The following is a 25456-nucleotide window of genomic DNA, read 5'->3' as shown; positions in this document are numbered from 1 at the left end:
TACACATATGTATGGATCAGGATTAAAATCCTATTAATTTTAGGATTTAAAGCCATTCACCACTTCAAACTGATTATTTGTGGTGCTAAGTGTGGGGAGGATGCAGTATCCTTAGTTCAAGACATGGATGGTTTTATTGTTGGTAGTGGTTTCTGACCATTCTCTTAGGGTTGCTCATTAAAAGTCAGATTAAAAATAAATAAACCAGACTTTTTTTTCACTAATAAATGGAAGAGGTGTGGTGTACCTCTAAATGCAAGATGCCGAGCAGAAGGAATAGGTCGGCTTCATTGTACGGACTGTTCAGACTCGGGAGGCCTCAGATCAAAGGCGAATGGATATACAGGGCGGACTACAAAGCGTACCAGCGCCCGTTTTATACATTGTAATTATGAAAAATATTGTAGTGGGGAAAGGTATGCTACGCGTAGTGCCCGCACTCTGACACCTTGCTTACGCAGCCTACTTAAGCTAAATCATTCCCATTCTTTCAGTTTATGAATATGATGGCTTGGTCATCACACAACACAGGGGCCAGTGACTTTGGTCCTGGTATAATTAATTGTGTGACTCCAAGATGGAAACAAGCACACACCAATACACACAGACACAGGTTTGCAGAGAAGTTATTGGATCAGATACGATAAAACACCTGTGTGAGAATGGAGAGAGGGACCCTGAAGGGGCACAGTTAGACCTAGAGTTCCTGTTAATCAGGTTAGCATCTTGCATTTACCAGGTCTGAGGCTTTGTTTTTTTTTTTTTAACTTTCCTTCTGCCTACCCTCCCACCGGGCACCCCTGCCCAATTAGGAATTCTCTTGATGGGAGGAGGGGACAGGTCGCCTACCGTCCCCCCTCCCCCGCACCCCTGCCCAATTAGGAATTCCCTGATGCGAGGAGGGGTCAGGTGAACTCGTTCTGTAGTTCTCGGTCTATCTCCTGTTAATTAAAGGTCCACTTAGGGGAGTTAAGGAGAGCAAACACCTGTCGGGGCAGCCCGTCCCGCCCAGACAGGCCCGCGGAGGGGTGAGGGGCAGCGGGTGCGCGCGGGCGGCGCAGGGAGGCGGCAGGGCGGGCGCCCAGGGGCCCCGTGGCTCGCGGCCAAAGCTCAGGTCACTGGGTTATGAAATCGGGCCTCTGGCAGCAGGCTTTCCCCAAGGTTAGGTTCCCGGGAACGCGGGAGGCGGCGGCTGGGACGCGGAGTCCTCGGGGACCCCCCCCCCCCAGCCCGGCCCGGGCCGACCTCAGCGAGGGCGGAGGAGGAGGAGGAGGAGGAGGAGAGGAGGAGGAGGGCAGGGCGTGCGCGGCGGGACCCGGCCGGCCGGGGGGGGGGGGGCGCCCCGCGAGCAGCCGCGCCCATGGGCCGCGCGCCCCCGGCCCGCAGCGCCCCCGGCAGCGCCGCTCGGGGCTGGGGCCTCCGGGGCGCGACTGCGCTGCGGGCGCGGGGCTAGCGGGCGGGGGCGCGGGGCCCCGGGGGCGCGGGGCTGGGCGGGCGGGGGCGCGGGGCCCCGGGGGCGCGGGGGCGCACGGCCGCCCGCAGCCTGCAGGGGGCCCGCGCGGGGCGTCGGCGGCCGGAGGGGCCCAGGCCTCGGGGCGCGCGGCCGGGCCCCGGGGATGCGAGCCCGGGCCCGGGACTGATGGTGATCGGGTAAGTGTCGGGCGCCCAGGGACGTGGGGCGGGCTTCGCGCGGGTCGCGGGCTGGGGGCGCGTGTGGGGTATTTTCCCTGCGCCGGCTGCGAAGCGGGACTGCGTCTGCTCGGCTTCCCCGCATCCGTTCGTGAAATCTGCGGTGCGGACGTCACCCGGCTTTCCCAGGGAAGCTGCCCCCGTGCGCCGGGGCGACAGACTGTCCGCCAGCCCCGAGAGCTGCCGCCGCTTCTAGGGTGTGCTCCTCTTGGGTCGGGGCGGCGCTGCTTTGCCTTTGCTTGCGAACTGGTTTTTAAATGTGTTTATTATTTGACAGAGAGCACAAGCAGGTGATGCAGCTGGCAGAGGGAGAGGGAGAAGCAGACTCCCCGCTGGGTAGGGACCCCCCCGCCCCCCCCCGTGGAGCTGGGTCCCAGGACCCTGGGATCATGATTTTTTTTTTTTTTTTTTTTTTTTTTTTTTTTTATTAGAGAGAGAGAGGCAGAGACATAGGCAGAGGGAGAAGCAGGCTCCATGCACCGGGAGCCCGACGTGGGACTCGATTCCGGGTCTCCAGGATCGCGCCCTGGGCCAAAGGCAGGCGCCAAACCGCTGCGCCTACCCAGGGATCCCCCCTGGGATCATGATCTTGACCCGAGCCTGACCCCCTGAGCCACCCAGGCGTCCTGGCGCCCTTTCAGGGGACGAGGGGCTTCCTGAGAGCCAGCCCACCCAGGAAACCACCCCGCATTTTAACCCATTCAGAATACAGTGTTTGTTTCAGGCAGGCCTTTAAAGCAGAAATGCAAAATTACGAACGCTTCGATCACACTAATGTTGAATTTCTACAAGGCAAAAGGACAGAGGTTTGTGGGCTATCTAGAGGCAAGTTTTATTTATTTATTCATGAGAGATACAGAAGGAGAGAGAGGCAGAGACACAGGCAGAGGGAGAAGCAGGCTCCATGCAGGGAGCCCGACGCGGGACTCGATCCCGGGTCTCCAGGATCACACCCCGGGCTGAAGGTGGCGCTAAATCACTGAGCCACCGGGGCTTAGAGGCAAGTTTTAAAAAGTAAAAATAGATAATAGTCACTATCTTGACACTGGAAATGAGCGGCTCATAGAGATTGGGAGTCAGCCTTCCCTTTGTTGCATGGACAAATTAATGCCATATAGTTCAGTGGGTGCACTTCAGTCTGCTCCAAAACGCAGGTCACCTTTCCAAATGAACAGCCTTAAATGTACACCCATTAGCAGTTTTTATTTATTTATTTATTTTTATTTTTCAAAATTTTCACTTATTTATGATAGTCACACACACACACACACACAGAGGCAGAGACACAGGCAGAGGAAGAAGCAGGCTCCATGCACCGGGAGCCCGAGGTGGGATTCAATCCCGGGTCTCCAGGATCGCGCCCTGGGCCAAAGGCAGGCGCTAAACCGCTGTGCCACCCAGGGATTCCAGTTTGTTTGTTTGTTTTTTAACATCTCTAAAATTTAAGGGGCATAGACAAGAAGTAGTGTAAAGTTCATATGCCCATGTATAACATAATAAAAGCTTAATAGACATTCCACCACTTTCAAGTTTTATTTATAGGATGCATCCTGTACATCCTGTACACTTTTTTAGGCTGCATAGTTTGCATAGGAATTGATAGTTTACAGGGAATGAGAGATGTTCAGTGCTGTGCATGAAATAACAGTACAATGATTAGTTAGGGGAAAGAAATCAAAGATTCAAAACAAGGCATAAAAAGAAAAAACAAAAGGAAAATTGTATAGACTCTGTTGTTAACAATGTCAATAATTTGGGATTCCTGGAGAGACAGGCAGATGGCCTGGGCCCAGGGAGCAGCTGCATCCCTGTTTTCTTGGTGACCTTGGGTAGTCATTGCATTAATAGGCTCAGGTTTCTCTTTAGGGTTGTTCTGAGTTCTGTGGTCAAATGAACTCTGAAGTTCAAGAAGTTCCACAGAAATACAGAGACTTTTCAAGGAGATAAGATGAGAAGAACAGAGGAGAAAAAAGTTGAAGAAATACTATAGAAGTAGGTGGTGGTTGAGGGCATGGCATCCATTTTATAGTAATTCCTCCCCCTGCACTCCCCCCACTGCATCCCTGCATTTTGAAGCTCTGTCATCAGCTACCCTTTGAAGTGAGTAGTAATGCTATCTGCGAAAGGATATGGTGTTATATGAAGACAGAACTTAGTCCTTTCATTTTGCAAATCATTTTCTTAGGTTGGAAAGACTCCCTCCCCCCTCTCCCCCCCCAAAAAAGGGTGAATTTTCCCGGAGCAAGAGATTATTGTTCATTAGAAACAAAACAAGCAGGCATGAGTCTGATGAGTGAATTTAGTTTTCCGGTTGCTTAAAAGACAGAGGAGGAGCAGGAAGCAAGGAACCATCGTATCCAGCCATCCAGTTGTAAAAGTCACTTTTGGAGATAGCAGTTGCTCCAAGAGCTGGGAATTTTCTGTCTTTATAAAGGAGAAGCAAATCTCCAGAAATGTCTTGAATTGGAAGAGTATGCTTGCGTCCGGTCACAATGTAATCTTTTGTGGTAAGCATGAATTTATAGAGTAAAAACATGTTCTTTGTTTGGCTCACTAATTATTGATTCTTTCAGCAAACATAGAGCATCTCTATGTGACAGGCATTCTTTTAGGTGCTGCTGATAAAAAAAAATAGTGTAAAAATCATCTCAATAAAAAGCTGAGGGCCAGAAAGAGATCTATGTAATACAAAATGCTGCAGGAGGTACAAAGCAGCAGCTCAGTGTTTTCCAGTAGCAGGTGATAACACTGACAGCGGTGAGGAGGAGCAATCTGATGGACCCAGCACTGATTATGCATACTTTACATGCTTTTATCTAAGCTGGGTCTCACAACTGTAGGAAAACATTGACAGTATTGTCACTGTTTTTACAGATGTGTGTATTGGGTCCAGGAAAGGAAACAACTTGCTTGGAGCGCACAGCCAGTCAGGGCAGAGCAGGATTCTAATCTATCTTTATTTATTTTTTTAAAGATTTTATCTATTTATTTATTTGAGAGTGAGTGAGAGATCACAAGCAGAGGGAGTGGCAGAGGGAGAGGGAAAAGCAGATTCCCCACTGATGTGGGCTTGATCCTAGGACCCTAGGATCTTGACCTGAGTCAAAGGCAGATGCTTACCCCACTGAGCCACCCAGGTGTCCCAATCTTTGTTATTCTTATGCAGATTATTATGAAGGAATTTATTTTAATTCACCACCCCGAAGTTTAAGATTGTCTCTCAGTGAGAAGCAGGTTAATTCATATGCTAGTGTGTATTTCTTAATGCTCAAAGAAGCTTATTTGATGTAATTGTTAGTTGTCTCTTTTTTATCAATTTATGTTTATTTTGAGTTATTGAGTCACATGGAAATGATGAATAATTGATAGTTTTTTTGAAGCAACTGAAAAAGGCCAAAGGTAAAGCAATTTGTTAGCATACAACCTTGTCCTGTATTTTCTCTTAGTGCCTTTATCCTCAGAACCGCTTGATGGTATTTAAGATAAACGAGCAATAAGGAGGGAAAAAATTATGTAATTCTGTTATTCTCGCATATAAGACATATGTATGGAAGAAAGATTCTTGCCCACCTCTGCAGTAATGAACTTGTTTTTTCAAATTCCATTTTTCGTAAAGTATTATTGGTACATAACTCAGGGCAGAATTTATTCCTATATTAATATTTTTAAAAATTCCATTTATTTATTTATTTTTATTTATTTTTAAACATTCTTTTTTTTAAGATTTTTATTTATTTATTTATTTATTTATTTATTTATTTATTTATTTATTTACTTACTTACTTACTTACTTACTTACTTACTTATTATGGTAGACAGAGAGGCAGAGACACAGGAGGAGGGAGAAGCAGGCTCCATGCCAGGAGCCCGATGTGGTACTCCATCCCAGGACTCCAGGACCGCGCCCTGGCCCAAAGGCAGGCGCTAAACTGCTGAGCCACCCAGGGATCCCTAAAACTCCATTTATATTTAGAAATACAAGTGTAAATTAGGCACTGCTTTAATTGATAACACAGCAAATTTTTTTAAATGAATGTTACTGTGGTATCCCTGTTAGAAATATTGAAAGTTGACTTTCTTTTTCTCCAAATCACTACCATATCTTCAATTAATACAAAATTTGAGTTATTTGTATGGGAAAATATGATTTCTATAAAAGAGTAAGAGGTGTTTACTGTTAGATATTAGGAAGCTACTATGACTAAGAGGGAGGTAAATGTTTTAAGAGGTTCACTGAAAGGGCATTTTAATGATTAACACTATTAACACTAGCTTTTATACACCAGTCAGGTTTAGTACCTTATTTAAAGTTTAGAGATTTCTTCTGTGTTAGTTTTCCATTAATTTTAATATTTTATTTGTTTGTAAAATTTTATCCATTTATTCACAAGAGACACACAGAGAGAGGCAGAGACATAGGCTGAGGGAGAAGCAGGCTCCCTGCGGGGAGGGAGCCTGATGCAGGACTAGATCCCATGACCCTGGGATCAGGACCTGAGCCGAAGGCAGACGCTCAACCATTGAGCAACCCAGGCATCTCTATTTGTAAACTGCCTAGACATCAGGCTACAAACCAAACAATGGTGCCAAACTAAAATGAATTATTGTTTGTGTGTTTCAGTCATTTCTTCTATTCATTCATGTGTTTAGTGATTAGAGAGAATTTAATATATTTCAGAATTAATGTGGAGTTATCAATTTTTTTCCCAGAAGACTGGTTGCTTTTGTAATCACAAGGGCACCTGGTCAAAGGACAAGTGGGATCTGAAATCCAGCTCATGTTTCCTTTGGGAGTGGAGCTGTGTCTGCCAAGTTTTGAGCAAATTTTATTAGTCTGCTAAGTCACAAAAAAAAGTTGTGTGTGTTTTTCCATTTTGCATAAAGGGGCATGCAGGTTAATGGCAACCTTGTTATGAGAAAAATAAAAATGGTAAGCTCCCAGGCCTCAGTTTCTTGAGGATACACAGAGTGTGTGTATGCAGAGCGTGTGTGTATGTGTGTGGGGGGGTGCATGCACACGTGTTCAGGGGGACATGGAAGAGAGGAACAACTTTATGCAAAAGGATGTTTTAAAAGTTTTAATGAATAAATTACTACATTAGAGATATTTTTCATAGTTTATTTTATTTTTCAGAAGAGGACTGTCAGAAGGACCTGGAAGGCAAAGTTTGGCTGTGAAAGGCAAAGATCCTTTACCTACACATTTTACAAGAAATGTGCAGAAAGCCATTGACAAATATACCTGGTAAGAATTAACGTTTTAAATGGTTCTGATCTCAAAATCAAAACATGCCCATAATGAAGAGAGGAAGCAGAATCAGTGATTGGTCATGCATTTCTAAGAGTTTAAAAAAAAAAAAAAGCAGTTTTCAGTTTTAGTGTAATGAAATGTTACACTGCATAAATGTTTTCAAATAAGTTTTAAAATCAACTCAGAGCAGTACAACCACTTCTAGTTTAATCCCTTCCCAAGAAATGTTCTTTCTGTTGCTTGCATTGGTCTCTGCAGTGAATCTGGGTCATCGTTTCGATCCAGTGGAAGCCCCACGCCAGCAGGTGCCCACAGCTCTTGGCCTGGGTCCGGGACACAGAGTTCTACTACCGGCTTATCAACGGAGAGGAGCTCGATTTACTCTTGGAGAGATGATGTATGTCTCAGAATCTTTTGTATAATTCCATGATTACAATTTATAATGAAGAATTTCCTTTCTTACTTTTCAATACTCTCTTTACTGATTTTGAAAGCACTACCTATTTGTTACACATACACACATACATCCATAGAAGCGCATTTACATGTCATGTGGGAACATTTAAAAATATAGAATATGTAAGAGAAAATAAAAATCACTCCTAATCTCATAGCCCAGAGTCTTAGCCGTTGATAATTTTGCTCTTTCCCTACCTCCCATCCCCTCCCCCTCTGTATGTTGTACATGATCTCTTGTATTATATCCGTGACAGGAAATTGGGGACTGACTTTGACAATTAGGAACTTAAATACAAGAAAAAATGTGGAGAGGTAAAAATTGTACAAAATCACCGGATGAAGTGATATCCCCCCAATACTCTAAATCAGATCTTTTACTTTCACCTCTCACCCTAGCAGAAGCTGTTAACTTTAACCCTTTGTTTGTTCTCTTTGGGAGTGGGATTCTTAGCTGTGGGAGTGAGTGTCCAGCTCAGGTGGGAGCTCTACTAACCACAGTCTCCTGCCCCTTTACCCCATCAACTGTCCCTGAGAATAGGGTCCCAGGCTTTTGTGAAGCCCACGTGGCTGCGCAAGAGCCTCCACTACATCACCTTGGATGCTCTGACTCTTGCTCTTTTTTTGGTGTTCTGATTTCCTTTGCCATCTTTAAAGCAGTTCACCACTTGGAAGGCACCTGTAGGTCCACTTCTTCGGGTCTTGGGTGTGTGTGTGTAATAGCTGGGCTTCTCATAGCCACGGGGAAACACTGGACAGAGTCAGCTCCAAATCACTCAGGCCTTTTTGAACAAGGTGGGACCAGCTCAGCTGTGACAAGCAGCCCCCACCCTCATCCCCATGCATCTGCAAATGGGAAGAAGGCTGAGGACCATTGCTTCATGCCATCCAAATTCTGAGATCCTTTCTATACACGTTTTTGTGCAATTATCCAGAGAGATTCTTGCGACTTCCATTTATAGAATTGAATCAACTTCAGGCCCTACAATTGCTTTTCATTTAAAAACTTTAACTTACTTTTTTGGTGGGTAATATTTACAAAAAGCAACAAAAGCCAAAAGAAAGAAAATTGAAAGTAAGCCCAGTCCCCTCCCGGGAGGCAAATATTATTAGTTGTTACCCTCTTGGCATTTTAAAAGAGATCATTCAACTCACCTGCTGTCTGGGAATCTAGTTTATTATCAATTTAAGCAAAGACGCAAAAAAATATTGAATATCATTCCATGATATTCAATCCAGTTTGACCATCTTGAATCAGGTATATCACACTGAATGTGTGCTTTGTTGCTCTGAGTTGTGGATTAGATTTCAGGTTCACACACCCCTAAAAGAAATTATAGTCAGGGTTCTTCATTAAAAGAAGGTAAATGGCCCTTCACATAAAAGTAATTTTCCATTTCAGTGATATCATCATCAGAAGAAAAACTAGCTGGTATTTTGCAGATGTGCTTAGGTGTGTGACACCCAACCATACGAGGGACATGTGTCTATGTACACATGTGTACATACATACATATAGATATATAAATATGTGTAGTGTGTATGAGTCCATGTATGTCTGTCAATATGTGTACCTTTACCTATATTTACATCTCTGTAAAATCTCAAATAGGCCTCATAACTCGTGTGGTAGAAATGGTCTCTATTTAACAATTAAAGAAGCCGAGTCTCACAGTGGGATATAATTTATCAGAAGAGTAGAAATTGGGCCACTGGTATGTCTGACCACAAAGTCCACATTCTTGTTATCATGTCATACTTCTTCCTATATAATGGGCACTTTAAATTTTGCAAGCGTTACGGATTATGAAGGCCGGATTTCTAAAACTTTTAGTCTTGTAACTAAATGTGCATTTCTTGTTTTAGGAGTTTGACAAAGCCAATGCACAGAAAGTACAGCAGTTATTCTGGGAGGTGGAGGAAATGTTATTTGAAGGGAAAGTCAGCCCTCAGACTCAGAATCTGGTGGCCGAATGCAGTGAGTGGGCAAGAAGATCCCTCCATCTGAGGTAGGGAAGTTGTTTATGGTAATTCTCTGAAATGGGTTTCGGAACCACCCACTGATGTTTTCACTGAAACCAATTACCCCATCAAAACATGTATCCAGAACACGTCTTTGGTGAGAAAGCATATCCTTTGTTTTCTTTATTTATTTTTTATTTTTTTAGCATATCCTTTGAAATGGTGCTGGAGGGAGGAACAGAGTAATTATTTGCCAAATGATTGGAAAGATGAATCTTACTGACTAACCAAGATTCCTTATGTAGGAAAGATCACTTATTTTTTTAATCCCTCTGGTATTTATTTTATTTTCTTTCATTTTTATTTTTATTTTTTAATTGATTTTTTTTTTTTTTTTTTTTTTAGTAGCCTCCACCACCCAGTGAGAAGCCCAGTGCAGGGCTTAAACTCATGACCCTAATATCAAGACCTGAGTCGAGATCAAGACCTGAGTCGAAATCAAGAGTTGGATGCTTAACTGATCCAGGCGCCCCAGGATCATTTATTTTTTTAATATCAATGATGGAGAATATAGATTGGGTCTGAAGGAAAGCTTTTCTTCTCTCAGTATTCAGCCAAACTCACTTAGGAGAGAAAAAATATCCATCTCTGTTATCAGAAGTTCCTTTATATTAATTATATTTGGGAGAATAGATTAGAGCACTTATACAAATGCAGATGAATTTTCTGGTTACCTCAACTAGGTAACTTAAAAAAAAATCTTGACTAAGTAGTCTTTCGATTTTTCTACTCAGTCCTTTATAAGCCTTTTGTCTTGAATAGTATAATAAGTCCACCCGATATTAATTGTGGGTGCTTATTTTTCTAGGTGTAGGGCACTTAGTGAAAAGCCAGGAGCTCAGAGCAGCTCCCGTCACTCTTACATAGTTAAGATAATAGTGAAGGAAGGAGGGTGGAAAAAGAAAACACTGCAGGGAATATAAGCCAGGTGTACATATTTATATAGTTTTATTCATTATGTAGATATTAGTTAACATTTATAGAGAGCTCCTACGTGCCCAACATTACCCTAGCTGTCTGTTCCTTATCACTTCATAAATGTGTCTTCAAAATATTATTTCATCTGACTTTCAACATTGCAAAGCATTTTTCCTTTTTCTAATAAATTATATTAGAGTTCCTTTTATTCTTCCTTTTATTTATTTTTTTACCTTGCAGAGTATTAGGAAGACAGCTCATCATGCCAACTGATGAAGGGTTCCAACATTTCCAGGGCAGCGAGCCTCGTTCTGCACTCCACAAACCCTTCTTAGATGCCTGTAGACACAACCACAACAGCAGAGAGTAGGTTCCTATAGGTTATTTTTAAAAGTATTTTGAATTTCATTTTAGTTTTCCTTTTTTCATGTCTGTAGCCACGAGGCTTGGCTCCACTGATTTGGAAGCTTAGATTTCAGGGACTGGCAGGTACAGAGCATTTTTTTTCCCAGGATGTTTCTGATTCTAAATTGATGGTGATGATGATAATGGTGCAGAGTGTGTATGATGAGGGAGTTAACTCTTGAAATTCTGTTTCAAAGACTCTGAAAGGTGGGTTAGATACAAAATCAAAACCTGACCTCTTGTCATGGATCCTAAGTTCCAATGCAATAGCAAAAGAAATAAAGCTTTATCATATTTTCTTTTGTTCATCAACAGATTTTGATGAATCCCTCTATGCCAGTCACACATATTTGGGACTATGCCATGACATCATCTTATTACAGCAGAGGGGATGCAAACTCACATAGTAACTTAAACTTAAGAGACCCTTAGAATTTTTAATGATGCCTGTGTAATAATGTTGCTTTTAAGGATATGATTTTAACAAGTGTAATAAACAATGATTTTTTTGTTTGGGATTCTGTACTTTATGGATTTTAAAGACTTGCCAAAATCACACATAGCTTTATATTCTTGATACTTTACAAACTCTCACAGAGGATCTGCTTTTCCCTATAGGTTGTGCATCTCTGGCTCTCAAATACTCCCAGAGGCATGCTCAGCCTCAGCCCGGCCAGGCTCTGATGGCACAAGGGTTGCAGACCTAACAGCATGTTCATCCCTGGAAGAAGAGGTTTATGTTGTGGATGGAAAGATTGAGGAATATTTTGCTTTTGACAGAAAAGAAGAGTAAATAGAATTTATTTGACATTAACTTGGTGTAATAATATTAATTTACTTGACATTTATTTGGATTATATGCTCATTTATTGTTTTGTGTATTTTTTACTTATCCCCCAAATTTTCCATTCTTTTGAGAGTATTACACTCCCAAAAGATTTTAGATTCCTAGCAGGGTATGTCTATGCTGCATCAGGGCTTCCTCTCCACCTTATTTTTGGTGGTAAACAAGAATTATTTCAGCTAGTAAACAAGAATTATGTTCAGCATGTTGGTGAAAGTGGACAGACCTACTAGTGGCCTTCATTTCCTGAGGACTCCAGGCTGCCCAGAGGGGTAAAAGGGAAGGCCCAGACTCTGCACTAAATACAGAGACTTAAATTTGTTCTTGGATAAAAGCTACAAATATTGAATAATAAAAATTGGCACATTAAAAAGTAACAACGTGCTGTTTAAAAAAGAATGTTATGTTTACATATGTAGAATGTACATGTGCATTCATACTAGATAGAGATGAATAGGTTTATAACACTATTTTATCTTTAACCATTGGTACTTTTAGTAACCACAATGGGTTTTTTTCTTAGAGATGATGAATGTCTTGAGCAAAAGTCAGCTCACCGTCATAGGATGTGGCGTAAACACGGACTCCCTCCCGTGTCTCCTCATGACTGTATCAAAGATGCAGTGGCCGCAGAAGTGTTTGATCACGTCTGGACAAATGTGGTAGAAATATTGGAAGAACTGATTAGAAAAAATTGGGAAGTGACTCTCACAGGTACTTCTATGTAGTAGTTGGCTCTAATGAAAAGAAAAAAAGACCCTTGCTGCTCAGCCATGTGCCCTCACCCAGCTTGGCCACACCTAGGATATGATTCGGTGAGAAGGGAAGCAGGTTTTCTCCACTTAGTCATGAATGATCTTTAATCCCTTCAAAAAGGATGTTATTATTTTTTAAGAATATATATGCACTTTGGAACAATAACAGAAATACACAAGAAAGAAGCTTAAAGTTACTTTAAAAAATCTCTGATAATAGGAGAACTTCTCTGATAATGGGAAATTGCTTTTTAATTGTTTATGACATTATTTGTAAAGCAAAATAGAAACATAGATAATTTAATAATCATTTCATTTAGTCTTACAAAATGTTCTCTAAACTACTTGAAATTTACATCATAGAAATGTCAGCAGTGGACGTTAATGGCTAATGTTATAGAATCAGTTTATTTTATAAATAAATGATTTTATTTATTTATTTATAAATAAAATAAACTGATTATTTATAAAATGTTCTCTAAACTACTTGAAGAAACAGATGATAGAAATGTCAGCGGTGGACATTAATGGCTAATGTTATAGCATCAGTTTATACAAAAGGGTACTACTCATGTTAATTTAAATATATCTTTTTTCCAACCAAAGGGATTAATTGGGATATTATAAAATACCAAGAATTTTTCTTGCCCCAGTGTATAGTCCCTGCTTTTCTACCTACTACTGGAATGATAAGCCTGTGTGTGTGTGTGTGGAAAATGTCATGTCAGTCAATTGCTCTGTGGGGTCTCTGCTCTACAGCAGGATTCAGTGGCCATAGCAGATTCATGGTAACTAAAAAACAGAGGTTCTTTCCGAACAGTGAATTTTAAGTACATATATTTAATAATATGTTTCCTAATAATCTTGATTTGGTATTGTTGACACAGAAGGAAAGAAACAGAAAGAAAAACTGAAAGTAGCTGAGAATAAATCTCCACTTCTACATATTTCTCGTATTAACACTGATGCACCAAGTGTTCCCCCATCCAGAAGCTCTGAAGCTCGCAGCCTATCCCTGGCTTCTCATCTCAATCCACCTCAGGTAGGTGTTTTTCTACTAGTCTCTCTCTTTCCTTCAATATTTTTTTTTATCTCTGGCCTGGATTTGTCAGAGTGCCATCTAGTGTTTGGTTCTGTCAATTAGACTAAAATTTAAAAATAATCCTTTCAAGGAGTATAATAGCATAACCATATTCTTTTTTTAAAAAAAGATTTTATTTATTTATTCATGAGACACACAGAAAGAGGCAGAGACACAGGTGGAGGGAGAAGCAGGCTCCATGCAGGGAGCCTGACGTGGGATTCGATCCCGGATCTCCAGGATCACACCCTGGGCTGAAGGTGGCGCTAAATCGCTGAGCCACCTAGGCTGCCCACCATATTCTTTAATAGAGTAGGGACACTCAGATTTGAGACTGTCCACCTGCTTTGAGCTGTAGAATTTTTTCCATATTTTTAAAGAGAAAAAAAATGCTTTTCCTCAACATTTCTAACCAACTTGAAAGTTACAGATGTTTTCCTGTCTTCCCACCAAAATAATAATAAAAAAAGGTCAATGAGAATATGTTGGGTTCATTCAACATTTATTGAGTTTGCATGAAGTGTACTGTAGTAGATGCTTTGAGGAGACCTGTAGATGAGCAAAGCATGGTCCTCAATCCAGTAAAAGGAAAAGCATAGTATAAATCACATGCAATACATTGTGTGAGTCATGTGCAAAACGAGGCCTCAGGAGAATAAAGGAAAGAATGACTGGAGCTCAAGTCTTGATCTTTTAGGTTGGAGGTGAAATTGAGCCGAATCACAAAGAAGTGAATGGTTTTGCATGGGTAGGAAGTCTGTGTGGGTCATTTCAGGCCAAGCAGGGGCATGTTTGGAGAATAGTGTGTGGGTGGGATGGGATCAGAGGTGAGGATGCTGGGACCAGCAGGGGAATTGTACCAAGAACAGGGCATTGAGAGTCCTGGACTGTTGCGGGGATTATGTTGGACATGCTGTTTAATTTTTCAAAAGTTCAGTTTCCTTTATCTAGGGAATGATGTCCAAGTATTGTTGTGAGGATGAAATCACATAAATAGGTGAGAGCTCCTAACGCAGCACCTGGCACATGTTAGGTATTCAGTACGTTTTTCTCAAATTGCTTCCTTAGTTAAAGGTTAGGTGGAGGGTGAGGCCAGAAATTCTGGCTGAGCTTGTTCATGGGAGACCTCAGTAGTGCTAGGGAGCTTGGACTTTATGTTTGCACAGCTTGTCTTGTGTGGGGGAGCAGAGAAAAGGAGTAAGACAAGATTCTTGGTCTTGAGGTACAGGCAATTTAGCTGGAGCGAGTCAAGCTCCATGCCAAGCGATACTATACACGTGCACACAGGTGCACACACACAACATGAGGCAGTCAGTAGGTAGTAGAGCAGATGAGAGTTTGAGCTGTGGGACTACAAGTATGGGGTCGGATGTGACAATTTATTAGTTCTGTGATCTTGAATCAGTCCCTCAAAGATTTCGTCTCATTATCTGTGGGATCTGTGAGTCAGGAAGCTATGCAAAGTAGAGGAGATAAGACATTTAGTGCAATGCGTAGCATAGAGTAGACACCCAATAAGTGTTAGCTTTCAGTATAACCAGATGCAAACTGTAGGCTATATTGTATCATACCATATCCTAGCCTAGCTATATTGTAATCTGACGCCCTTTAGCTCATAAGTGCCTTGCGGTTCGGGGGGAAAGTAGCATACCTCCATAGTAGAGTGACACATAAACTAAATCTGAAATGATAGGTAAGATTTAGAAAGGCTGAAAGAAAAAGGGAAGATGTTCAAGGCAGAGGCAAAAATATGCATCTAGCATAGGAGCAAATAAACAGACGCTCTTCGCGAGATTAGAACACAGAATAGTGTGTAGGGTCCGGGGGCAGAAGTACAAAATAGGAATGTCTAATAGTATTGTTTTACTCTGTACATAAGGGCTTTACAGTAAGCCTTCTTTGCTTTTGCCAATCAAAATAAACTTTCGGGGGTAGCCCAGGTGGCTCAGTGGTTTAGCACCGCCTTCATCCCAGGGCCTGATCCTGGAGACCGGGGATTGAGTCCCATTTCGGGCTCCCTGCATGGGGCCTGCTTCTTCCTCTGCCTGTGTCTCTGCCTCTCTCTCTCAATCTCTCTGTGTCTCTCATGAATAAATAAAATCTTTTAAAACAATAAAATAAACTTTCGGAACTGCTACCCTTTATTGTATTTTTTGGTTTTTTAAAACTGCTCTGGCAGGTTCAATTGTGTTTCCCACTTTGCAGATTCAAATATGTGGTATGAATCACATAAAAATGGACAGCTGATGGCAGCATGGAAAAAAAGTCCTTAAGTTTTAGGCAATATAAGTAAACTTGAGAAATATGGAAATTTTTAAGTTTAAAGGGGTTTTTACAAGTGTTTTCTTTTTGTAGATTTTAATGGGTTTTGGAAATATTTTTTATAGCTAATTTGTTTTCATTTGAGTCAATGTTAAAATGAATGGAAAGCAAGGTTGGAAGTAAAGATGAGATATTATTAGAGCCTGTTTTGAAATAGTCAAAGCGGGTCTAGCAGTAATTACAACAGGTCTTAATTTATTCCTCTAACACTTTTAAAAAATATTCAACCTGGGGAAAATGTGATTGTCCACATCTATTCTCCAACAAGAATACGATGCTAGCTTCAGAAACAGGATTTTAAAGATTGAATCTAAATATTGTTTCCCATCCTCATTGGTCATATCGTGGGACCAGATAGGGAATTCATGATTATTTACCCTCACTTCATGCTTCCACCAGTGCTATCTAATTTAATTCTCATACAAAGTATCTATCGTTATCCTAACTTTAGAGATTAGGGAATTAAAACTCCAGGAACAAAGCAATCTTTCCAGGACCACCTACCAGGAAGCAGAACTGAGATTCTAATGTAATCCTTCAAAATCTGAGATCTGGTTTTTGGGCTTTTACCCAGGCTATTGTGCTGCTCCCAGGGCTGCTAACTGGGGCCAGCTGTGAAGGATAGGGTAGGAGAAGAGGTCTAAGCAACAGGTCTAGGAGGTCTAAGCAGTTAGAAGCTGGGGCATGTCCCTTCCTTTGCTTCTGCAGATTCCCTGTCTGCTTTCTTCACCCGGGTGTTATCTGGAGGCTGGTGCACGGTGGCTGTATGAGGGCTCCCTTGCCCTGGAGCTCTTGGAGCTCAGAGCAAAGGATGAGAATGACAGAACATTGTTTACTCCTGGCCTCTCTGCCAGGTGACAGCTATCGGTGGCATTTCTCTGAGCAGCTACCCTGTCCAGATTCCAGAAACCTCTTCCTCACTTCTCGCCATTGCAGTCATGCATGTGGTACTGTGTCCCTACTGCTACATGGTTATATTGCCTGGCGGGAATTAAGCCATTTCTTGTTAATTTCTTTTCCCACATCTTTATAAAACATCATCCCTTTTGAATTTTTCCGTCAAAGTAGCCAGTTGGAGTGTACCATTTATCTCCCGCTGATTCCTGACAGGCACCAAGTAATCTCAATAGCACTGGATGCCTCTTAATTTCTATTGTTTCTACTTTTCACAGGTTCATCGCTTCTCCAACAATTTTTATAGTGATTTGAGTGGTGTGATGACAATTCAGGCAAAACCACTGCAGCAGAGACCTACCTATTTTGCAGATAGAACACAGTATGTATAAGAAATAATCCCCCCCAAAAAAAGAAATAATTACCCCACCTCTTCTCTATGCTGGATACACTCAAGCACTGAAGACTGAAGAGGATGTGGGATAATGAGCATCCCACTGAACCCCTTGCAATAGGTATGCCTGAGCCCATTCGGGGAAGGAGACAGCCACGCGTGAGAATGAAAACACACTTATAATATCAACCACAAAATGGTCATTGTTAGGGTAGATAGATAAGGGGAAGACACCTGAGAAATTTTAATCTTGTGGGCTATACGGTAGGATTACATCAGTGAGAACCTTAGATCTTTTCTTTGTTTCCCCGTGGTTGATTCTTCAATGAAGTTGAAATTGATTTGGAAATCATAGTCTTTCATTCAACCAAACTTAGGAGTATCTTATTAAACCAGGGACTGTTCTAGATGATGCCTAGTAAAACACACATATATATGCCTTGTTCTCCTAATGCTTACATCTGAGTAATCAACTTGACCTCCACCCCCCAGGAATGAGCAAGAGGACAGATCATTGGGTACAGGGGCTGGTGCTATCTCTTTGGCACGACACCGCCTGGGACGAATCTCAGATGCTCGTGTACTACACACTTCTGGAAAGAAAACACCTGCACACACGAGGCTGCCTTCTCTTACTTCAGACTCACAGAGAATGAAAACCCCCAATGTGTACAGTGATGAGGTTCTTCGGGGAACAAAACTGTAAGTCCTGTCTCTCTCCCTGTAAACCAAATGTCACAGAGGACAGAGATGCTTGCCAGTTAGGACTTACGGATTCTTATCTGTCAAATTTTATGTGGCTACTTCCCAGGTATTTCATGACTTTGAATTTTTTAAAAAAAGATTTTATTTATTTGAGAGCGAGAGAGAGAAAGCATGAGCAGAGAAGAGGGGCAAAGGGAGAGGGAGATGCAGGGAGCCCGATGTGGAACTTGATTCCAGGACCCTGGAATTATGACCTGAGCCAAAGGCAGATGCTTAACCGACTGAGCCACTGAGCGCTCCATGAATTGGAATATTTAACATGAAATTTGTTCCAGTAGTATAGTTGGTTGTATCCTGGAATAAAAAAATCAGGCAATGTACCTGTAGCAGTGCAGCAAAATGAAGCTATAATGGTGAGGCCATCTTGGGTGGGTATTCAGTAGCCTCATCTGTAAACCTAATAGTTAACTAATGCTTTCAAATTACATATGCAATTCTTTCTTATTATGAGGTCCATTAGTGTGCATAAAATCCTATACAAATAAAAATTAGTGTGCATAAAATCCTATACAAATAAAAGGGAACACATAACTTCCAGGTTTTTGTTTGTCTCAAATTTTGATTTAAATTCTAGTTCGTTTACATATAGTGTGATACTAGTTTCAGCAGTAGTCCAACTATTAGTTTTTATTTAACTCCAAGGCTGCGTTTCACTCCATGTGGGGAGTTTCACAAAAGCTTTTGACCTTCAGGATCAACTTCAAATCATTGCTGTGTTAGATTGGAATCTGTCCAGTCCTTTGTTGCAGAATTATGAGGGAGCAATCCAGCTTTCTCACTCAAGTGTCAGGCGATCCTTCCATTAATAATAGCCAGTGTTTATTGACTGCATTCTGTTACCAGCACCAGCTAAAGGAGTCGCATTTATTATCATATTTATTACCTGCCACAAATCTTTCGAGTTGGTACTCATAGTATCCCAGATCCAAGGTGAGGAGACAGAGGCTGAAAGAAGTTGCATAACTTGGCCAAAGATGATCTCCCGAGGGAGAGGCAGAGCTGGGACTCTCCACAGTACAGTTCAGCTTCAGAGACCAGCCCTGGACTACAGGGGCCCTGGGCGTCCTGCAGCCAGGAAGCCAGTTATTAAGGGGCTGGCCTGGGCTCCCCACTGCAGGGATGGGAGGCATGAACTAGCCATCAGAGCTAACCAGTAACTGGATTTTTTGGGATGCATTACATAGTGCCATGGCACCTTTGGTTTTTGATGAGTCTCTGTTTCTTTCACCATCTGGAATTGATATTTCCTATGTTATTTGGGTTATTTGGGTCACCCGGGGTTATCTGCTCTGGGAGTTCTTTCAAGAGTGCTCCCCCTCCTCCATCCTTCGTGGCCATCTGGGACCCCTTCGCCCCCTGCCAGGGTCACTAGCCCATTGAGGCCCTCTCCTCCTCCTCCCCTCAGCCTGCCTGGGCTCCACTGTCAGGCTTTCCTCCCAAGCCTTTTCTATTTTCTCTTGAAATAAGCCAGATGCCTCCAAGTGGACATTCCCTTCATGTTCTGGCCCCCCTCTATCTGCAGGCCCGTGTTTTTCAACTTTTTTGTTTGTTTGTATTATTCCTGCCATTCTAAAATAGTTTTTTTTAAGACTTATTTATTTATTCAAGAGAGAGAGAGAGGGAGAGGGAGAGGGAGAGAAAAGCAGGCTCCATGCCGGGAGCCTGACACAGGACTCGATCCCGGGACTCCAGGATTGCGCCCTGGGCCGAAGGTAGGTGCCAAACCGCTGAGCCACCCAGGGATCCCTATTCCTGCCATTTTAGACTACCTTTTGTAATTCCTCCCCTACCCATGGAATTTTAATGCCACAAATCTGTATAGTCTATGTGTTCTTTATATCTGTGTTTTATGCATAAAAAGAATAAGGGTTTTTTTTCTGGGGGGGGGGTGTCCCACCAACAACCAGTGTTTGCCTGCTGGGAGCAATGTCACCATCTTTGATTCTGCATACCTATATCTTCCTGCTACTTCTCATCACCCACCTTGACTGGGGGCAGTCTTATTGTGTCTCTGACCCACAAATACACCAGCTGTGAATGTTCTTACTTCCAGATTTTGTTTGTGCTCTTTCACTTTTATTAAAATAACATCTTTTTAACTATAAAAGTATGACAAGTTCTCTGTGGATACAAAAAATATGAGTAGATATCAAAGATCACCCGTATGCCCAACACATACAAATATAAAAATGATAACTTGGTCAGTTTACTACCAATTTTGTCCATGGTTATGTTTCTTCTTTTCTCTCCTTTCCCTTTTCTTTTTTCCTAATAATATATTATCGTACTATTGTAGCATTTTTCATATGATTTTTTGACTTAATGTTATTCATATTTTCCATGTTTTTAAATATTTTTGAAAGCATATTTTAACGACTAGAAAAAGTAACATGTGGGTATGTGACAAATTATTAAGTATTTCCCATTACTGAAACTTTTCATTCCTTCTATATTTTCACTATTATAAGGTACAGTAAACATCGTTTTATACAAATCTTTTTTTTTTAATTTAAATTCCAGTTCATTAATATACAGTGCAATATTAGTTTCAGGTGTGACATTTTATGTAAATCTTAATAAGGATGTCTAAATTGTGTCCTGGTGGTGTCATCCTAGAAGTAAAGCAGCCAAGTCAAAGGTTATGGATATTTTTAAGACTCTTGGAATATTTTTCCAAAGCTCTTCCCAGAATGTTTTGGGACTACTACAATTTGTAGTCCCATTGGCAGGACGGGAGACTTTTTCCTTGCAGCCTCTTAACTATGGGTAGTATATGTATTTTAAAACTTGATAGGTCAAAAGGGTCATATTTTAATTTTCATAATTATTATCAACAAATAAATGAATTAGAGTGTTATTGTAAAATATCCATCTTTGTCCTAGTGCATGAACTGGACAATTTTTCAGTGTCCGTATCTGGTAGGGAATGTCTACCATCATTACTCTTCTTTTATTAACATTTCCTCACCTTTCCTGACAAACCTTATGATCTGGTTGTCAAATTCAAAAACAAAAAGTATCACATTGAACCTGCTTGCATTAAATCTATTAAAAACCTAGGGAAAACTGACATTGTCACAATATTCCATCTTCCCATCAAAGGACTTGTTTGCCTCTCCTTTTAATGACCTTATATAAGTTTTATATTCTCTTCATCTGGGTCCTGCACATTTGTAATTAATGTTATACTTCATGGATCACACCACTCCCTAAATTTCTACAGTACAGATATTTAGAATCATTTACTGTGTCCTTTTATTACATACAGTAATTGTATTGTTCTCTAATTACTTCATGGGTTTTCATCTTGTTTTCAGGAACTTGTAAGCTCGTCAAGGGGAGGCACTAGATCCTCAGTTACTTGCACATTCTGCCCATGGTTGGCCCAGCTGAGCACTCAGCATATACAGGTTGACAGTCCCTGCTGAACAAGGAGAAGGCGACTGGAGCTGGTGCTCATTCCCCTCCCTACATTTATCTTGGGGACATTCCGCTCATGCACCATGAGCATTTCTTTTGGAAGGCAATTGTGATTAGTAGCTCAGATTAAGAGCTTCGGGTGAGGTCCCTCCCCTTCTGTCTGCACCTGGGTACTCAGTCACGTGTTGTTGTGTTCACAGGCAAACTGGCGGGGACCGTGTGTCCTCCTCATCAGCTCAGGCCTCACGGAGCAGATTACCCCCAATAGGCTCAGAGACCTGTGAGCAGAATTTGGCAATTCCTGGATCTCGACCTGTTTCTGTAAGACAGATTTCCTTCTACTTAAGTGCACCATTCAGATTTTCTATTGGAAAACAAACAAAACAGAATATAAATTTGGCACTTCCCTGTGAACACAGTAATAACAAAATGTCTCTCCATAATCTGCTTCCTGACAGTGACAAGTGACAGGAGGTAGGAAGGTTAACTCATTGTGTTGTGAAATACAAACATGATTTGAATTAAGTCAGAAAGTCCAGGTGTCAAGGAAAATCTGATAGGTTGGTATAGAGAAGAAAATACCATGCCTGTCAGGTCAGGAGACAGGGAGATCTGTGTTTGAGCCCTGACTGCAAACTCTGTTTGACTTGGTAGACAGTAATCTCTCTGAGCCTTAATTTTCTCACTTGTTAAAGGGTCACACTGATTTCTTCCTCAAAGAATTGTTATAAGGATGAAATGAAATTACAGATGGTAAATTATGCCTGCATAAATAGGACCTCAGGAAAACACCTCTGCCATTTTTATCAGGCCTCATTCTCACAGTTAACCTGCACCACGTCTGTGCAGCGTGGAGGGGAGCATCTTCTTCACCCACGTTCAACTCAGCCACACCATGGCAAATGGTCTTGGAAGGTCTGAGGCTGCTAGTATGCATACCCACACGTCCTCCTAGACTTACAATGACTCCTCACTTACCTCCCATATGGGTAACATTTCCCTATTTTGGAGAACACAGAAGGACCCTGGGTTTGGGAGCATAAAGGCCTCGAGAGAAAACCTGACAAAACCATTTTCTCTTGCATTCTTTTGCCTTCTTCAGTACAGCAATAGAACCCATGCCCAGAGAGGCAGGAGTTGCAAAGCATTGATGTGTAACCTTAGCATGTTGTGGCTTAAAGTCATGAAAGAAGGCAAACATCACATAAAAAATATTCCGATGCTTCACAAATGCAAACTTCCATTGCAATTATAATGTAACATTAAGAATTTTATGTGGTTAAGGTTTTCAGTCAATGTTTAGTCTATTCGGATGCTACCATTTTACCAGGTTAAATAATAAAGTTACATAATTAGAATATATTTTGATATTTATGCTTGATAGGCCTGTACTTCACAGTATCTAAATAGAAGTTTCAAATAAGCAAGTGAATGATTGAGCACGTAGAGGTCTTCTTTTGTCTTTTTTAAAGATTGCATTTACCTTAAACCAGAACATATTATCTTTTATTTAGTACAGAGGGAGGCATCCACAGAACCGTGTGTTAAGTGCGATACCTGACAGTTTAGAACGATCACCTCTTCGAGAAAGATCTCTGACCATAGAACAGTTTTCAAGACCCAGCACAACCCATGCATTTCGGGTAGGTTGTCTGTTAATCATAAATGTGATTTTTAGAAATATCTGAAACAATAAAACTCAATTTTCATTTTATTTTTCTTCTAATAGCTAGATACTCCTCGAAAAGGTTCATTGACATTGATGGAATTTGCTGGCCACTCGTGGACAAGTCAAAGTTTCTTGACAGGTCAGTTTTTCCCGCATATAAGTAAAATAATATAATATGTGAAGCTTCAAGTTTTGGAAAGAGAAATTGAGGATTATCTACCTTAATAGGACTATTCTGACCATATAGGAGGAAATAGCCCAAGTGTTTATCATCAATGGCCAGACACGAAGTCTCTACAAAGAGCAAAGCTGCAAAAATAAGCACTTACCTGCTGTTAGTCATAAAGGGTAAAATGCCCAAATGCTCTTCATTTAATTGGGGCCTCACAGAAAAAGAAAAATTCTGTCTTAGGAGGCTTGTGAGAAATCAGTATCTCTCTCTCTGCAATGCAGTTTTCATGTTTTCCACGAAACCTTAATCTTAGTTCTCTTTGAAGATCTAATTATAAAAATGCTTCATGAAATTAATACAAATATTCTAAGTATTTTATAATGGAGAGTTTTACAGATAAATACTTGTTTTCAGCCTAGTAGCTATTTTTAGGGTAAAGTTTCTACTTGAATTTAGGCCAATGATGTTTTAGTTTTCAAAACTGTTACCAGCATTTTTGTTTAAGGAGGCAACATAGCATTGTCATGAGTCATGCCACTCTGAAACCAAATGCCAGCTTACCATTGTACTCGCTGAGCTATCTTAGGAGAGCCTGAACCTTTCTGAGCCTCAGTTTCTTCTTTTATAATAGGCTGGGTGGATGGATAAAACAATCATTGGAAAAATGTAGGCAAAGGACCTAACTAGATTCCAGGAATATATTGTTTGTTTAAAAATTATGAATACTTTGTATTATAGATAATCTGAAATGTAAAGGATAATTTGCTATCTTAAGGCAAATGCTATAATTTAAAAATAAATCTGGTAAATTGGAAACAGTGGGACAGTGCAGCAATTTTATCATTGTTTACATCAGCCCTTTTATAATTCTGTACCACAGTGATATCCAAGATTCTTTAGCCCTTTATAATTTTTCTCCTATGCAAATAGCCCTAAGCCACTATGCCTTTCTGCTACTTTTCTTTGTATATCCCCTAGCAGCATTAGGTCTCACTGTCAGTGACAGTATTTTTTTTTTTTTCTAAAAGGCACTCATGCTATGTTATCAGGTATTGCTCTGACTTGGAGATGGTCAGGAGCAAAGTAGGCATAAAGTGTGTTTATTAATAAATAGCAATGTACCAAGTGCTCCCTCTGTGCCAAGTTCTGTGCTGAGGGCTGGCATTCAAACACCAAGGAGGTTTTGGCCTGTGCCTCAAGGAACGCTCAGTGTAGTGGGGAAGATGGAAAGGCCCAGGAGAGAGGTGAGCAGGACCACCAGCTGGATATGCAGATGGCTAAACGGATAGAGAGGCTTCCCAGAGGAGGCATGAGCCATACCAAGCAGGATGAGCATCATGTGGTACATGAGAGAGACTCATTCCAAGGGAGTCATGTCCAGGAGACAGTGGTGCTGAAAGAGAGAGCTCACGGAATGGTGATGAATTTGGTTTTGGAGATGTTGACTGCAGCGAGCTAAGTGGAGCTGTCTAATAGTTTGTTGGTCACACAGGATTAGAGGTTCGGAGAGGGAACTGGGCTCTGAATTTGTTTTAAATCTCCACATTTAATTTTCCCCCAATACTAAGTCAGTATATTCTCTTATTGATAACTTCGCACCTATTATTATTGATGGTCAGAAGCCTTTTTTATTTCTAAGGAGTAAATGAGGGTACGTAAGAGAGATATGCCTGTATTTCTAAGCATTTATTTTCTTTTTCTCTGATAAGCAGGCATGTAATCTGTTTCTCAACCTTTGCTTCCAGGTCAGAAAGCATTAGGAGCTATTAATTTATTAACAGTTGTTCTGTGACAGAAAAAAAGAAAAAAGGAAATGCTGTGGGGGTATCCCCAATAGTGGGAATAAGGATCTCTTCAGGCAGCTGACTGCTCCTATGAAGTAGTAGGGTAGTCAGAGCTCACTACCCAACTTCCTGAGCCTTAGGGAATCCACCTTTGGGTAGAAGGTTCGAGCAAACCCATCAGCTCTGGGAGGACACAGGGTAGCACCCAGGCTTAGTGGAGGGGGCGCCCCCTTCCTTCCTCTCAGGACCCCAAATGGCAGTTTTTGCATATTTCCTGGTTTACATAAAATAACATGAACATATTTTTTCTAATCATGTGCATAGAAAGTACAAAATAATACTTTGAGAGCTGGAATTATTAGTGTTTTAATGAGAATTACTTTTTGGTTGGTGTTTCAGGTTCACAACATCCGCCTAAATCTTTTCAGAGGACAACTCTGACTACAAGAAAGAGATTCCAGGTGGCATCTTGATGGAACTTGGGCTTGAACTTCAAAGCCTCAGCATGCCATTATCACTTGAAAAGTGGAAGAACAAGTATTATACTGTGTATCTGTCTGATAGTGAGATGTGAACCTGAGTGAAATGCAAACAAATAAACAACTTAATTTTGAA

At 41.3% G+C, this 25456-nt stretch overlaps 1 protein-coding gene across 2 annotated transcripts; it reads left to right on the top strand.

Moving 5' to 3' along the window:
* Nucleotides 1–1536: 1536 nt before the first annotated feature.
* Nucleotides 1537–25456, top strand: FAM149A (family with sequence similarity 149 member A). 2 transcript variants are annotated; one of them, XM_055315705.1, is made up of 14 exons: nucleotides 1537–1650; nucleotides 6824–6934; nucleotides 7199–7337; nucleotides 9263–9405; nucleotides 10577–10702; nucleotides 11360–11530; nucleotides 12109–12299; nucleotides 13228–13382; nucleotides 16916–17019; nucleotides 17524–17733; nucleotides 21417–21537; nucleotides 22731–22859; nucleotides 22946–23024; nucleotides 25241–25456. In XM_055315705.1, exons 1-14 carry the CDS (start codon nucleotides 1640–1642, stop codon nucleotides 25312–25314), a joined length of 1764 nt encoding a protein of 587 aa, XP_055171680.1. In that variant the 5' UTR covers nucleotides 1537–1639; the 3' UTR covers nucleotides 25315–25456. The 2 variants fall into 2 exon arrangements, 1 of the variants encoding a protein (XP_055171680.1); XR_008663194.1 differs by lacking the exon at nucleotides 25241–25456 and having other exon boundaries at nucleotides 22736–22859.

Source organism: Nyctereutes procyonoides, unplaced genomic scaffold, assembly GCF_905146905.1.
Source record: "Nyctereutes procyonoides isolate TBG_1078 unplaced genomic scaffold, NYPRO_anot_genome, whole genome shotgun sequence".
Taxonomy (NCBI): domain Eukaryota; kingdom Metazoa; phylum Chordata; class Mammalia; order Carnivora; family Canidae; genus Nyctereutes; species Nyctereutes procyonoides.
This window is presented reverse-complemented; position numbering and strand designations above follow the sequence as displayed.